The sequence below is a fragment of the Pongo abelii genome, chromosome 23, assembly GCF_028885655.2.
Source record: "Pongo abelii isolate AG06213 chromosome 23, NHGRI_mPonAbe1-v2.0_pri, whole genome shotgun sequence".
Lineage (NCBI taxonomy): Eukaryota > Metazoa > Chordata > Mammalia > Primates > Hominidae > Pongo > Pongo abelii.
In genome coordinates, this window is record NC_085929.1 from 50152924 (window position 1) to 50169418 (window position 16495).

The 16495-nt window shown below is 44.2% G+C and overlaps 1 protein-coding gene across 15 annotated transcripts in view; it reads right to left on the minus strand.

The window, feature by feature from the left end:
- Nucleotides 1-16495, minus strand: part of EFCAB6 (EF-hand calcium binding domain 6) — a 306732-nt gene that overhangs the window by 139572 nt on the left and 150665 nt on the right. For 13 of the 15 annotated variants that reach the window (XM_054543760.2, XM_054543758.2, XM_063722923.1 and 10 more), the window contains 2 exons: nucleotides 13831-14004; nucleotides 12062-12236 (listed from right to left, as the gene is read on the minus strand). In XM_054543760.2, coding sequence (XP_054399735.2) covers nucleotides 12062-12236; nucleotides 13831-14004 — 349 coding nt within the window. The remainder of the gene's footprint in view (nucleotides 1-12061; nucleotides 12237-13830; nucleotides 14005-16495) is intronic. The other 2 variants (XM_063722922.1, XM_024239760.3) reach the window with 1 other exon arrangement.

Consider the following 16495-nt stretch of genomic DNA (forward strand, 5'->3'; position numbering starts at 1 on the left):
TGACAAATTATTTACCATATGAAATAATAATAATGCCTCGTGAGATTTAAAATACATGTAAGGCCAGGTGCTGTGGCTCACGCCTATAATCTCTGCACTTTGGGAGGCGGAGCCGGGCGGATCACCTGAGGTCAGGAGTTCGAGACCAGCCTGGCCAACACAGTGAAACCCCATCTCTACTAAAAATACAAAATTAGCCAGGCGTGGTGGCAGGCACCTGTAATCACGGCTACTCGGGAGGCTGAGGCAGGAGAATTGCTTGAACCTGGGAGGTGGAGGTTGCAGTGAGCCGAGATCATGCCACTGCACTCCAGCCTGGGCAACAGAGCAAGACTCTGTCTCAAAAGTAAATGAATAAATAAAATACTGTAAAATTAAAATGCAAAACAACTATCACACAAAAGAGAAGAGGGGCTAAAGGGAGTATTTTAAAAATCTAGCATTGTTAGGGAAGTGGTGAACAATGATTTATATTTGACAGCAGTAACACAGGCTGCATGTCACAGTCTCTCATGCAGCTTCTATGAGACTAACATAAGAATGAAGCAACTCATAAGCTAATAGAGAGGAAAATGAAATAACGCAACAGAGCGAGACCCTGTCTCAAAAAAAAAAAAAAAAAGTTGGATAATCCTAAAAGAAGGCAACAAAGGACAGAAGAAGAAACATGAGACAGCCGGGTCAAATAGAAAAAAATAAAAACATTACAATGATAGATATAAAGCCAACTACATAGATAATTAAATACGTATAGAATGGACTGAATACTTCAAGTGGAAGACTCAGACTATCAGACTATTTTTTTTTAATTGGCTATATGCTGCCCACAAGAGACTTGCTCTCAATAAGTAAACAGATAGTTTGAAAGCAAAAGGATAGAAAAGGATACGCCACGTGAACATAGCGTATGTTCTTTCATCAAAAGAAAGCTGAAGTGACTACGTTATTATCAGACGACATAGGCCTGAAGGCAAATGGCATTCCTCTGTGTCAAGAGTTATGTCCTAATGATAAAGGAAACAATTCATGGGAAGTTTTAATAAATTCTAAATTTATTTGTACCCAGTAATTAGCTTCAAAGTGAATAATTCGACAGTCAACAGAATGAAGAAAGGATCTCACTAGACAAACCTACAATCGGATGGAAGACCTCAACACACTTCACTCATCACTTAATAGAGTGAGCCCATAAAAATGTGGTAAGGGGCAGTGGCTCAAGCCTGTAATCTCAGCACTTTGGGAGGCCGAGGCGGGTGGATCACCTGAGGTCAGGGGTTTGATACCAGCCTGACCAACATGGTGAAACCCCGTCTCTACTAAAACTATAAAGTTAGCCGGGCGTGGTGGCACATGCCTGTAATCCCAGCTACTCAGGAGGCTGAGACAGAAGAGTCGTTCGAACCCAGGAGGCCGATATTTGCAGTGAGCCGAGATCGCTGCCACTGCACTGCAGCTTGGGCAACAAGAGCAAAACGCCGTCTAAAAAAAAAAAAAGAAAAGAAAATTTAAAAAAATATGGTAAGGATATAGAAGTTCTGAAGGACACAATTAATAAAATGAACCCAACTGATACGCTGTTATGGACCACATAATGGCATTTTGGTCAGCAGTGGACCATATACCACAGCGATGCCATAAGATTATATCATATTTGTTCTGTACCTTTTCTGTGTTTAGATACACAAATGCTTATCATTGTATTACAATGGCCTACACTGTGCGGTACAATACCATGCTGCACAGATCTGTAGCCTCAAAGCAATAGGTTATACCACATAGCTTAGCTGTGTAGGAGGCTATAGCACCTAGGTTTGTTGTAACCGCACTCTAGGATATCTGCACAACAACCAAATCGCCTAACAATGCGTTTCTCATAATGTGTCCCTGTCATTAAGTCGCATATGACTGAATGTGGGAAACTGAGCCTCCAGTGGCAGAGAACACACGTTCTTCTCCAGTGTTTATGAGACATTTCTCAAAATTGATGGCCGGCATGGTGGCTCACACCTAGAATCCCAGTACTTCGGGAGGCTGAGGCAGGCAGATCCCTTGAGCCCAGGAGTTCAAGACCAGCCTGCGCAACATGGGGAAACCCTGTTTCTACAAAAAAAAAAAAGCCACAAAAATTAGCCAGGTGTGATGGTATGCACCTGTAGTCCCAGCTATTCAGGAAGCTGAGGTGGGAGGATCGCTTCAGCCCCAGAGGTGGAGGCTGTAGTGAGTTTCGATGGCACCACTGCCCTCCAGTCTGGGTTACAGAGAGAGACCCTGTTCTCCCATCCCCCAAAACGACTATATGTGTTAGGTCATAATCCACACCTCAGCATATTTCAAAGGATAGACTGAAGTCATTTAGACTTTAGAATCTGTTCTCCGATCACAATGGAATCAACTTTAAAATCAATCATTAAAAAAAAAAACTAGAAAATCCCAACTGTTTTGGAAATTAAATACACTTTAAAAATAAACCATTAGAAAAAGAAAACAATCACAAGGACAATTATAAAACATTTTGAATGAAATGATATGGAAAAGATAGTATACCAAAACCTATATTAATGTGGCTAAACCTGTTCAAGCACTTACAGGGAAATGGAGAGCCACAACTTCATACACTAGAGAAATAAAGGCTGAAAATCATGGTCTAAATTTCTAATTTTCAAGAAATTAAAAAAAGAACAGCAAACTAAATTCAAATTAAGTAGAAGGAAGAAAATAATCAATATAACAGCAAAATTAATGAAATGTAAAATGCATATACAACAGAAAAAAATGACAACACAAATAAAGTTGTGATTTTGAAAAGACTAACAAAACTGACAGACCTCGACGTTTGCCTCTGGATAGGATGCAGCAAGCAAACATTCCCAATTAAAACAACCAGAAAAGCCCACTTGATTACAAAAGTAATCTTTTAAAAGGCATCTAAGGCCAGGCGAGGTGGCTCACGTCTGTAATCCCAGCACTTTGGGAGGCTGAGGCCAGTGGATCACCTGAGGTCAGGAGTTTGAGACCAGCCTGGCCAACATGGTGAAACCCCATCTCTACTAAAAATACAAAAATTATCCGGGTGTGGTGGCGGGCACATGTAATCCCAGCTATTTGGGAGGCTGAGGCAGGAGAATCACTTGAACCTGGGTGGGGGCGGAGTTTGCAGTGAGTAGAGATCGTGCCACTTCACTCCAGCCTGGGCGACAGGGCAAAACTCCATCTCAATAAAATAAAATAAAATAAAATAAAATAAAAGGAGTAAAACTCCAAGGCAGGGGAACCTTTCAGAGGCGACCTAGGGATGTGTGAACAGCTGGTGATGGTGGGGGTGGACATTAAACAGAGAAATTGGGTTGGTCCAGGCAGAGGCCACTCCCGCACTGTGAGTTATGTGGCCCTGGAGCGGCAAAATTGGAGACCCGAGTGGGCCCAAGTCATGACTGGTTTCCCTTTGCAGACAGGAGCCGAACTCTGCAAGGATGGAAGTCCACACACTTTCGTGGTACGCAGGGGATCGAAGCCCAGGGAGGAAGGCCCTGAGAACACAAAAGTGAGCACATGGAGAGCCCTAGAGGAGGGGTCAGCTGAGGCTGCGGCTGCTTTCGCCCTCAGGGAACATGCTCTTCGGGGCACAGCCGGATGCCAAGAGAATCTGGCCATGGCCTCGGCGGAAGGGCGTTGCTGGAGGGTGGAGGAATAAGTAACAACTTCTGAAGCTTGTGTGGGGCTTGGACTGACAAAACTGAAGATGTGAGGGACCTCCAACACAAAGCTGGTCATCCCCTTAAAATAGCCACAGAACTAGGAGGCTGTTTGGAACAGGAAGCTCAAGAACTAAACCTGTTCACTCCTCCCCCACCACACACCAGCTGCCCTCAGTAATGTGAGGCTGCCACCCGTTTCTCTAGGTGTTTCCTCAGCCCCTGAACAAGGATGGAGAAGCTTTGCTCCGTGTGCCGAATCTGACTAGGCCTCACAGCAAGCCTCAGGAACTCCCGCTGTGCCGACAGCAGCCAAAACACAATGATGTCAGAGGCCCTTGCCTGTGGCACCCCTAATCCAGCACATGCGGGAGAAAACTCCGTGAGGATTTCTTGTGCATTCTCTCTGGGTCTCTGGCGCTGTGTGGGTGTATCTGTGACTCTTACTGTTGTCCCTCCTATTATTCTCTTATTTTTGTGTTTTTCCCCCCTCACATAACTGATGTGATACATAACAAAGAGCTTTTAGAATATCTGTTTCCTTTACCAGAGCTATATGTTCCTAACAGAAGATTTACAACCAGAGGAATACAAATATTTAATATTTGACTTTAAAAAAATCTAATTCAGCTGGGCGTGGTGGCTCACACCTGTAATCCCAGCACTTTCGGAGGCTGAGGTGGGTGGATCACTTGAGCCCAGGTGTTTGTGACCAGCCTGCGCAATATAGTGAGACCTCATCTCTACAAAATAATGTAAAAATTATCAGGGTGTGGTGGTGCATGCCTGTGATCCCAGCTACTCAGGAGGCTGAGGTGGCAGGATTGCTTGAGCCTGGGAGGTCGAGGCTGCAGTGAGCTCTGATCACGCCACTGCATTCCAGCCTGGGTGACAGGGTGATACCCTGTCTCAAAAAAAAAAAAAGAAAACAATCTAATTCACTCCGTTACCATAATCATTTAGTTTGCTTATCCCACCAAGAGTTATGAGCTGACCAACTGTGTTCATGGGGCATGTTTTAGATCAGGGTCTGTGTCCCCAAGGTGGGAAAGAATATGTGTGGGGAATTCATGGTAGTGAGTAAAGAGCAGGCAAATTATCTGGATATGTGAGTTTCATCAGCAGCCGAAGGGAGGAAGTGCTCTGCACAGAGGAAGAAGGAAAGCACATCTCGGGCTAAGCCAGGTGAGATGTCCCTGCCGTAGAGCAGGCACAGGAGAAAGGAGCTGAAATCTGGGACACAGGGTTGGGCTGTTCCAGACTCCGGCTCCCTACTGCATGTCTCAGGGGCCCTGAGCAAGCTTGCTGATGAGCTCTGCAGCTCTGCGTCTGTCTCCAGAGGCCGAGGCGGGGTCTCCAGAGGTGGTACTAACAACAACAGTGAGCTGAACAGTGTCCAGTGTGTTCACAGAGAATGATGAAATCAGACACAGCCAATTACAAGAAGCTGGGATGATCAAGCTGTCCTCAAATTCCTGATAGATTGTACAGCTCAATTAGTCTAATGACTCAATTAAACTAATCTTAGCCCATGTGTCCTTGGGTATTTTGTCATGTTATGTTCCCCGTGGGTCACTGGCCCAAAGCAACAAAATCATTTCCCCTGGTGTCAGAAACTGCACCTTCCGCTACATCCCCATTCCCCATGTGCCTGGTGCCATGCTAAGTGTACAACAGGCACCCTCAAAATGCCTACTGAGAGAAAGGGCGGCAGACAGCTACATTTGCCTACCTGATACATATCTCCTCCTCCTCCCATAGGAACACAATCTTGCTTTTTCCATACTAGTAATGCACCCAGCCCCCAATTTTTGTATATATATATAAAATAAGTATACATATTTATATATTTATAAAATTATATATTTATAATTATATATATATTTTATCCAACCCCCCTTATAGATAGGTATGGCCACATAACACAGTCCTGGTCAATAAAATGTGAGTAGAAACTTCTGGAAGGAGTATCTAAGAAAGAACTTTTAAAAAAGAAAGACCTGGCTGGCTCAAGCGCCTTGCCCTTCACGCCTCCCCATCTTTGTGCCCGAAACATCTGGAGTGGCTGGTGCTCTGGCAGCTAGCCTGCATGCATGAAGATGTACCTGGAGCTGTGGAAAGCTAAAAGCAACCAGGGTGTCTGATGACATGCTGCACTGGCCCTGTAGCAGCAATATCTGGACTCCTGTTCTCAGAGACAAAAATAACCACCTCTCTTATTTAAACCACTGTTTTGTGGGTTTTCTGCTAATTCAGCATATGAAGAAAAGGGAAAGGGGAAGAGAAACAATTCAGAGAAAGAATATAAAGGTTCCAGATCACCCTAAAGTTTTCTGCCAACTTTACCAGTTCTTACTTGATATTTACATAAAATGATACATTTAAAAATACACAAGAGTCGGCTAGGCGCAGTGGCTCACATCTGTAATCCCAGCACTTTGGGAAGCCAACACAGGAGGATTTCTTGAGCCCAGGAGTTCAAGAGTGGCCAGGGCAACACAGTGAGACCTCATCTCTACAAAAAATTTTTTAAAAATTATTCAGGCCTGGTGGCATGCACCTGTAGTTCCAGCTACTTGGGAGGCTGCAGTGGGAGGATCACTTCAGCCCAGGAGATTGAGGCTGCAGTGAGCATGATCGCACCATTGCACTCCAGCCTGGGTGACAAAGTGAGATCTTGCCTCTAAATAAATAAATAAATAAAATGCAAAAGTCAAAGAGGGCCATTTCTCTGGTGGAGAAGTTCAGAACACTGTTATGTTAAGTGTCAAAGGACAGACCATGAGGTGAATGGTCAGAGCAACAAATGGAGACAGGGTTTCCTGGGAGAGGGAATCTGCATCACAGGGTTGCTGTGAGAAATGATTCCAACTACCCAGAACAGGTCTAGACAATTCCAGAAAGAACAGCGCCCTTCTCCTTCCCCTCCTCACAGTAGATATCACACATCCAACCATGGAAAGCACATGGCGTTCATTCACCCCTAGTGAGTTCTGCCTCCACCAGGAGGCATGTGTCCACTCAGCATGCTGTCCTGGTAATTCACATGAATTGGAAGCTCTGCTATGTCTTATATTAAACAGGAAAGAGGGGAGAAGACAAAGTCTTATTGATAGTTAATAAATATAGTTCATAGAGTTGGCTGGGCGCGGCAGCATACCTGTAATCCCAGCACTCTGGGAGGCTGAGGCGGGTGGATCACCTGAGGTCAGGAGCTCGAGACCAGCCTGACCAAATGGTGAAAACCAGTCTCTACTAAAAATACAAAAATCAGCCAGGCATGGTTAGCCAATATGGTGAAAACTTGTTTACTAAAAATATAAAAATTAGCCAGGCACCTGTAGTCCCAGCAACTCAGGAGGCTGAGATAGGAGAATTGCTTGAACCCAGGAGGCAGAGGTTGCAGTGAGCCAAGATCACGCCACTACACTCCAGCCTGGGTGACAGAGTGAGACTCCATTTCAAAATAATAATAATAATAATAATTTATAGAGTAGACAGAATCTTTCTGGCCACAATGGTGAGGACTTATGGCAGTGATCTCAGCAGCAACAATGCAGGGACTTGGATCTGGGGACCCACAGGGCCCTATCCACCTGCAGACTCTATTTCTGCCATTCTCCCTCATTGATCCGGGGTAGGCAGCCACCCTCTGCCACGGCACAGGGAAGGAGGTGGCTGGTGGGAATAAATAATTAGCACTTCTAATTTACAGTATGAGGTTATCGGCCAACATCTAAGTGCAGCCTCTGTTTAAATGATGAACAACAGCACGCGTGCTCAGGCCAGCAACCTGAAGTTTGTGACATGGACCTTCACTCCCACCTCCTCAGGGACAAACCTTCACAACCATTTTGCTATACTAATTAGGGTTACACACAGGATGTAGGGGAAGAGGAGGGCAAGAACATTGTATATCCATGACCAAAAGGACAGGAAGAATTAAAAAGCATTGTTATTAAAATTAACGTCCTTCTCACTAAACTCTGAGGCCAGATACTACCTTGAAACACACAGCCATCAATTACTCAGCAAACCTAGTCTGTCCAGCAAGCCAGAATTATGCCAGAATTACACCCAGTAAGCCTCTACTATATGCAACAAGCCTGCGGTACATCCTGCAAGCCTGTTCACATCCAGCAAGCCTATCTCACACCTGCCAGGCCCACATTACACCCAGCAAGGGTCTGAGTCTGACACAGACAGACATGAATTCAACTCCAAGTTCTTGAACAGCTTAACATCTGAACAACACTGAGCCAGTATCATAGGTCCTAAGCTTTGGTCTCCTTGTTTGTGAAATGTGTATACTCTATACCTACAGGCTTCCTGTGAGGAGCAGAAATAATAGATGTAAAGCAAATTCCACATGCCTGAATATTGGAGGGGCTCAGTCCATGGTAGATGCAGCTATCACATCACCATCATCGTTATTATTCCAGCAATGACAATCATCATCATTGTAATTACTATTGCTGTTATTGCCATTACAAAATTACTATTGTCCATTATAAAGCTCTCTTGAGAAGTCGATTCCAAAGGCTTCCACACCACTGAAATTCAACATTCCCAAGCCTTTATCATCTGGAAGCCTTACATCCGGTCTAACCTAAATCCTTTCTTTCTACTGTATAAGCCCATGATATTTCTAGCTCTGATTTCACCAGTAGTAGAAAAAAGCCGTTTACCCTGATCTATAAACAATCTCTGCCGGTAATGATGACAATTTATATTTATGTAATGCTTTATAGCTTATGAAGTGCAAACCCAGGTCCATAGTAGCCTGACTGTTGAAAATCACCCCACAGTTCTTGATCTTCAAAGATGGTCACAAGAAGACTTTCCCAAAAGTTAAACCAAACAAATCACTAGGAGGAAAACCAGTGCAAACTGGTCTAACTGTGTTCACAGCAAATTGATTGTTACTTTTCAAGATAAAACACAACATATCAGTTTGTTATGGACTGAATGTTTGTGTCTCCCCCAAATTCATATGTTTAGACCCTAACTTCCAATGTGAATGGGATTAGAGCCCATATAAAAGAGACCCCAGAGAGCTCTCTTGCCCTCTTGCTGCCGTGAGAAGTCTGCAGTGTACCACCCAGAAGAGGGCCCTTGCCAGAGCCCCAGCATGCTGGCACCTGAGCCTGGACTTCCAGCCTCCGGAATTGTGAGAGAGTAATTTCCATTATTTGCAAGCCACCGAGTCCAGGGTACTTTGTTAAAGCTGCCCAAACTGACTACGGCAAAGTCCTTGCTGGGTTTCTGCTTTTCCTTTCTCCTCCCTGTGGGCATGCCTTCAGGCAGCAGGGAGGTCTCCGAGAAGCCCACAGATAGGCAAGAGGAAGGGGTAGGAGCATGCTGGTTGCCACCATGGAGCCAGCAGCAGAGCAGCTGTTCAGTGAGCTGACCTTCGGGGTCGGCCAGCACCCAGAGTAATTCATGGGGCAGAGAAGAACATGGGCGTTGGACGGCACTGGCCCAGACAGGTGTAGGAACCAGCTTCACATGTGGGAATGCCCATGTCCATCAGTCCTCAGGGTGGCATTCATTTAGGGCTGCACTGGGGATGCCAAGTACTCTTCACATTCATTCATTCAATACATGCTCACTGGGCCCTACTATGTGCAAAGCACTTGGGGAGCAGCACTACACAAAAGAGATCAAATGTCAACCTTTGGAGCATATTTTATAATAGGGGAGGGCAAGCAAACAGAATGCAGAAACAAATGAAAGATGTGGTGAGTGCCGTGCAATACACAACACAGGTGCTGTGAACAGGAAACAAGATGGAGGAGGTGAAGGTGAGGAGGGTGGACTGCATTTGCAATGGGAAAGTCAGGGTCACCTTGGTGGAGGAAGAGCAGTGGAACAGAGACTTGAAGGAGGCGAGGGGAGAGCCATGCAGTTACCCAAGGAGCCGCGATCTTGGCAGAGGGCATGGCCAGTGCCAAGGAAGAGCCAGCCTGTGTCTGAGGGGAGAGGAAGCTGATGTGGCTGGAGTTTCTTGAGCGAAGAGAGGATGACCAGAGCTGAGGTCAGGGAGGTGGCTGGACCATGCAGGGTCTCCTAGGCCAGGCTTGGGCCCTGGTTTGTGTTTGAGGAGCCCTCGGTGCTCCAGGGAGGGGTGGCTCTGGCTGCTGGGTTGACAATGAACTGTGGCACGGCCAGGGTGGAAGCAGGGAGGCAGTGAAGGGGCTGCTGTGATAATCGCATGGGAGATGCTGGGGGCAGCAGTGGAGTGGGGTCATCTATTCTGGAACTATCTGGAAGGGAGCCAACAGGCTTTGTTGGTGAATTGGATGTGGGTACAAGAGGAAGAGGAGATTCAGTAAAGACGACTAGATTTTAGGCCTGAGCAACTGGGAGAAAAAGGTTGTTGTCTTTGACTGAGAACAGGAAGGATGTAGGCGGAGCGGCTCCTCTTTGGCTGTGCCCACATGGAGAAGGCAGGTAGACAGGTAGGTGCATGAGACTGACATTCAGGAGTTGCTCTGGGACATGAACTCAGGAGATGCTGGTTTATCAATGGCAGGCACAACTGGAAGCCAGAAGAACCTGCAACTGAGCTGATGACCCAAAGTTGTTCCCAGGTGACGGAAGGATGGGCCAGGTAAGGAGCTACTCCTGGACTCAGATCACAGGTGTTAGTCTCTGCCTTACCACCACCTACTGCCACTTCTCTAAGATAGTCACTTTCCACCCTGAAAAACCAGGGGCAGACTAGGGATTATTAGTTTCCCGTGAATGTGTGAACTGACTTTAAGAATCAAGAATGCAGAGCATTGTGACAGTTCAAGCTCATTATGCATTACGGGCAAGGACCCGTGCCATGTAGCTTAGGGTGAAATAAAATCTAGGACAAAGGGCCCTGCATGGGCAGGGATGGAGGGAGTCAGGTTGGTACTCACTTAGTTTTCAGCCCCTGAAATTCAGCTCCCACGGCTACCACTCACTCCATTGAAACTGCTCTCATCAAAAACATCAATGACTGGTTATCGGCCACCTGGTCCCCAAATCAGAAATCTGGGAATGTCTTTAAATATTTCCTCTGCCTTATTCCCTTCTTTCTTTCTTTCTGAGACTGAGTCTTGCTCTGTCACCCAGGCTGGAGTGCAGTGGCACGATCTCAGCTCACTGCAACTTCCACCTCCTGGGCTCCAGCAATTCTCCTGCCTCAGCCTCCTGAGTAGCTGGGATTACAGGCATGCGTGACCACACCTGAGTAATTTTTATATTTTTAGTAGAGATGGGGTTTCACCACATTGGCTAGGCTGGTCTTGAACTCTGGACCTCACGTGATCCACCTGCCTTGGCCTCCCAAAGTTCTGGGATTACAGGCGTGAGCCACCGCACCTAGCCTATTCCCTTATGTCTTATGCTCTGTCCCTCATTTCCTATCCTCAACTCTTTATTTCTGAGTCTTTCTTGAATCTATTCTCCTGGCTCTCCCCATATGCTCATACAACAAAGGACCCTCCACGTCTTGTCTTGTTCTGGCTGGGGAGGGGAGAGGGTCTGGACTATTTCAGTAGCTACCTAATCCCATTTCTGTGCCTCTAGCCCCGCTCCGTCCTCCAGTCCATGCTCCTCCGTGATGCTGCATTCTGGAGGCTTAGAAATAAGACCCATAAAAAGCCCATTCCAATGCCCGGCAGTGGGGCAGGCACCGGATGAAGGGGCCACTAATGTAATTATTCTCTTCTTGGAAATACATTTCGTTGCCTTCTTCTAAATTTGTCCACATGGACAGGGCTACATATTAACTGAAATGCTTTCCTTAAAAATAGCTGAGGATGATTAGCTAGAGGGATCGTAGTAGGAATTTTAAGCAATCATTTAAATTAATTCCTGAGAAGTCTATGCAGAACCCTTCAAGCTGAGCCCTTTCTGGCAGAAACTCACCAGTTCCCATAAGCACATGCAAATCAGCACTCTGAGTTTCCCATATTTCACTGCCAGATTTTTTTTTTTTTTTTTTCATTCTAGAGGAACAAACCACAGCTCTGTGACTGGAAACTCTCCACTGGCAGGCAGGGGCCGGAGTGGCTTTGTACTCCCACGCGCAGGCTGCCCCATGATGCACAGTGCCAGGTATGGAGCAGAGAGCCAAACCGCATCAATAAATGCTTCTGATATATAAAAGTTTAAATATCAAAAGCTGGCCACATCCATATTGAAAGTATTCTCTAAGAAACGTGCCAATGACAATTTTTTGGCCAAAAAAAAAATCCTTTTAAATTGTTGAAAGATGCCTAGAAATGGATCTGCTGTGTCCTGGGATAAGCCATTGTCCTTTAAAGTATGTTAGTATAAGAAAACAACTGAACTTCTGCAGGAAAGAAACGAAGAGAAACCCATTCTCCTACCTTCCTAAAGTCATGCACGTTAATTTTTCCATTAGGCTCCTTGCTGAAGTCAAGAAATCGTTTTTTGAATGCCGGGTCCTGCTGCTGTATATACTTTCTGAATTTTTCAATCACTTCTTCTGTGGTCATCTTCTTGGTCAGGGTGGTTTTATCCTCTGTGGGCTTGGTTCTAAAACTACAAGCAGGCATTTAGACCCGGTGTCAACTGACACAGGCAGGGTGCTTCCTCCAGACTGCACCCATTTCCATGTAACCCATGACAGTAAGAAGGTTTCCCATCCTCGGTTCACTAGCTGGGAAAGGTGGAGTGACTCAGGGGCTTCTTACCCTCCCCTGGCTGGTAGGTTCCAGGGCCAGAACTGGAGGTCCCCAGCACAGTGTCCAAGTGAAAGCCTGTGTACAGTGGCAGGCTGGGGACAGGCGAACTTGAAGGGAGAGAATATTATGGTCCTCGAGATTTTCAATTATGCTTTGAGCTGGCCGAAGGTGGCATGTGACCGGGCACACAGGGTTGAAAAAGGATATTTTTTGTGAAGTGGAAAAAATTTAAAGTCAGAGCCCATTAGAAAGCCTTAAATGAAAGAAATAGGCTGTTTTGTGGTAACTAGATCAAGGAAGTCATCAAACACCCATGGAAATGAAGGGAAGTCCACAGTTACTCCATAAATCAGCTTGATTTATGAAATACAAATTGAATGTGCTGTTCTGTGAGTCTCAGCGTGGATGTGTCTGAGCGCGTGGGCGTGGGTGTTTGGAGGACAGTTATTTCCTCAGCTCTCTGGAAGTCTCTTGGGCCCCATATTTTTGGGGAAAAAACAGCCCTGAGACAGTCACGGAGAATGGACTTCTATTCCTTCCCCGCTGCGTGTCTTGATTTTTAAGAGCTCTCCAGGAAAGCTACATTTTTTGAAATGTTTAATTGCCATTGCTTCTTTCACCAGTTTTAGGAAGCAAACATATCTTATCATGGAATATTTAACCTGTCTCTTAAAATACCATCTTTATGCCCATTTATAAAGCTGCTACTACTGAAAAGCCCAGGTAGTCAAATTTAATTAGCATATCATTAAAATATTCCCATTGCTCTTTACTTAAGAACTTTTTAAAAGGGCTATGACAAAGTGAAGTCTGCTGAATAGTTCTACATTTTACCTTTCATTATGAATTTATTATAAGCTGTGAATGAGCAAGTTAAAATAATATCTTTTCATTAAACTAAACCTATATTTTTAAAATGAAGAAGAGCTAGAATATTCATCAGGCTAATTTTTTATAGATTTACTAAGTATGTTTTATTGTTACAATTCAACTTGGAAATCAGTTTAATCATTCTATCATTCATATTAAAAAATGTTAACTGGTTTAATGGATGTGTGTTGCAATAAATATTAGATAGTGGTAAGGAATCTAAGTTTCTGGAAGAGAGTAAATGTGAATGCAGGTATGTAATAGAGAAGTTACAGATTGTCTCTGGGAGTCAGGAGTCCCGGATTCTTGACCCAGGCCAGCCACTAAGTTTGTGAGCCAAGTCCCCAAACCTCTCAGACATCAGTGTTTTCATTTCTAAAAGTAAAAGGTAAATTCAATAATTACTAAGATCTCTGCTTGCTCTAAAATTCCCTGACTCTAATTACTGTCTTTCTAGTGTACCATCTTTCTTATTTATAAAATGAAATATTAAAATACTCAGTCAACAAATAGTTACTAAATACCTATTCCATGACAGACACTGTGGTTTTGATATGTGCATTCATTTTGCTGAATTTTACCTCTCAGAAAGATCTGGCTGCTGCTGTTCATCTTTTTGTAAATGTTCACTTAACAGCTGATCCTTTGGAACAAGAACTGGAGAGACAGTGGGTGGGCCATCAATTCCTATGCATGCCAACAGTTTCTTGTAAAGGATTCTTCCTGAACCAATGTCCTGAATCTTACTGCAGAGTCTGAATTTCAAAAAATAATTAAAACACACTCAGTAGGGTAATTAAAACGGAAAAGACTGACCCTGCCAAGTGTTGGTGAAGACGCAAGTAACTATAACTTTCATCCACTGCTGGTGGGAATGTAAAATGGTACAACCACTCTATTCTTAGGCATTTACCAAAGAGAAATGAAAATGTGTGTCTACACAAATATATACAGCTTTATTTGTAACAGCCAAACATTACATATACAGCTTTATTGGTAATAGCCAGAAACTAGAAACAAACCATATGCCTATCAAGAGATGAATGTATACACAAACTATGGTAAACCCATTCAATGGAATACTACTCAGCAGTGAAAAGGAAAGAACTGTTGCTATATATAAAACAAAATGAATGAATCACAAAATTATTATGCTTGGTGAATAAAGCCAGACAAAAAAGAGAATATCTTGTGTGCTTCCATTTACATAAAGTCCTAGAAAACACAAAGTAATCTATCATGAAAGAGAGCTGATCAGTGGTTTTGTGGAGGTGGGAGGAGGGAGTGATGATGAATTGCTAAGGGGCATATGGAAGATTTTTGGGGTGGTGAAAATATTTGATATCTTGATTGATATCTTGTGATGGTTTTATGGATACTGACACATGATGAATCTCATCACATTGTATCACTTAAATGTGTGCAGAGTATTGTATATAAAGTATACTGCAATGCAGATACAGTAAATGTAAAAAAAGAATTATAAAAAATTATATGACTGAAGGCAGGGGCTCACAAAGTGTGGTCTGAGGACAGTTCCAGAGCATCAGCGAGGCCAGAACTAGTTTTCTATTAACACTGAGGTGTGATTTGCCTTTTTCACTCGATTCTTCTATGCGTGTAGAGTTGAGTCCATCAGAGGCAACATGTGTGATCATGTCCTCACTCTGACCACAAATAAAATGTATTCTTGTGTAGGTTGTGTTTTCTAACATTTTTAAGGTTGTAGGCTTAGGGTATAAATGGAGAACTAGGAGTAGGTTTTCAGTGATTAACTCAGTTTCTTTATAGCCTTTCTACTGAGCTCTCTACTAGAGACCTTCAGTTACACTTGCTATAACTGCTGTAACCTCATTATCATCCAACAAGCCACTATTTTGAAATTCCAGTTTTCCCTGAGCCTATATGAAAGCACAGCAAGTACACTTGTTTCTGCAATGACACTTTAAAAATGTCTCAGTTTTAATTTCTGATACAGTACATAATGACATACTCCATATGAGAAACACCCTTTGGGGTTGTCAATTCTTCAGAGTATAAAAGTGTCCCGAGACCAAAAGTGCTGAGAACCACTGACCCAGGGCACATTCCCTACCCTTGCTGTGCATCAGTTTCCTTATCTATGAAATGCAGATAATAAAAGTACCAAGGACTGCCGTAATGATCAAGTGGGAGAATCCAGATAAAGCTGTTAGCACTGGGGCTGACATGCTCTGTGTCTATGTGCTTAATAAATCACAGCTGTAATAACAGTACTATGGTATCGTTATGAGGATCTGCATATAGCTGGGAGCTGAGCATGAGCTCTGAAGCCATACTTTGCTCAATAAGTGCTCACTAGTATTATAATCGCTCCCATAAATATTCATGTGGCTATGTATGAAGCACTATACTAACTACTGTTGCCACAACTGTGAACAAACCAGAACAACGCCTACCTCACTGAACTTTGGTCAGCTGGGAGAGACTGTTCACTTGGAACAGAGGGAAAGATGGTCTAAAAGTCCAGGGGCAAGAGAGGGCCCAGCGTTTTCAAGGAGTGGAAAGCAGGTCAACATAGCTGGAGCTGAGAGCAGCAGCAGCAGCAGCAGCGGCAGCAGCAAACACTGGCTGAGACCTCACCATATGCTTGGCCCTGAGGTAGTAAGGCTTTGTGTATAAGATCTCATTTGATCCTTATCACAACTCTAGTAAGAAATATCTGGATGAAGAAATAGAGGCTCGGAGAGGTTAAGTCACTTGCCCAGGTTTGGAGCTGATTCAACCCAGGCAGCCTGGCTGCACAGTCTCAGCTCCTGAGAGGTGAGAGGCTCATGGAGGGCCTGGGAACCATCTGCATGGTTCCTAATGGCAGTGGGACTGCAAAGTGGTTTTTTGGTTTGTTTGGTTGGATGGCTTTTGTTTTTGTTTTTTGTTTTTTGTTTTGAGATGGAGTTTTGCTCTAGTTGCCCAGGCTGGAGTGCAATGGGGCAATTTCGGCTCACTGCAACCTCCACCTCCCGGGTTCAAGCGATTCTCCTGCCTCAGCCTCCCAAGTAGCTGGGATTACAGGCAGGTGCCACCATGCCTGGCTTAATTTTGTATTTTTAGTAGAGATGGGGTTTCTCCATGAGTTGATTGTGTATCATTATATTTCTCAGTTATCAATATTTGATAATTGTGGTTTTAAAACTACATGAAGCTCTTGCTCTATCAGAATGCAACATATTTAACTGTTGCAACTCACACACACAAAATGTCTCAGTT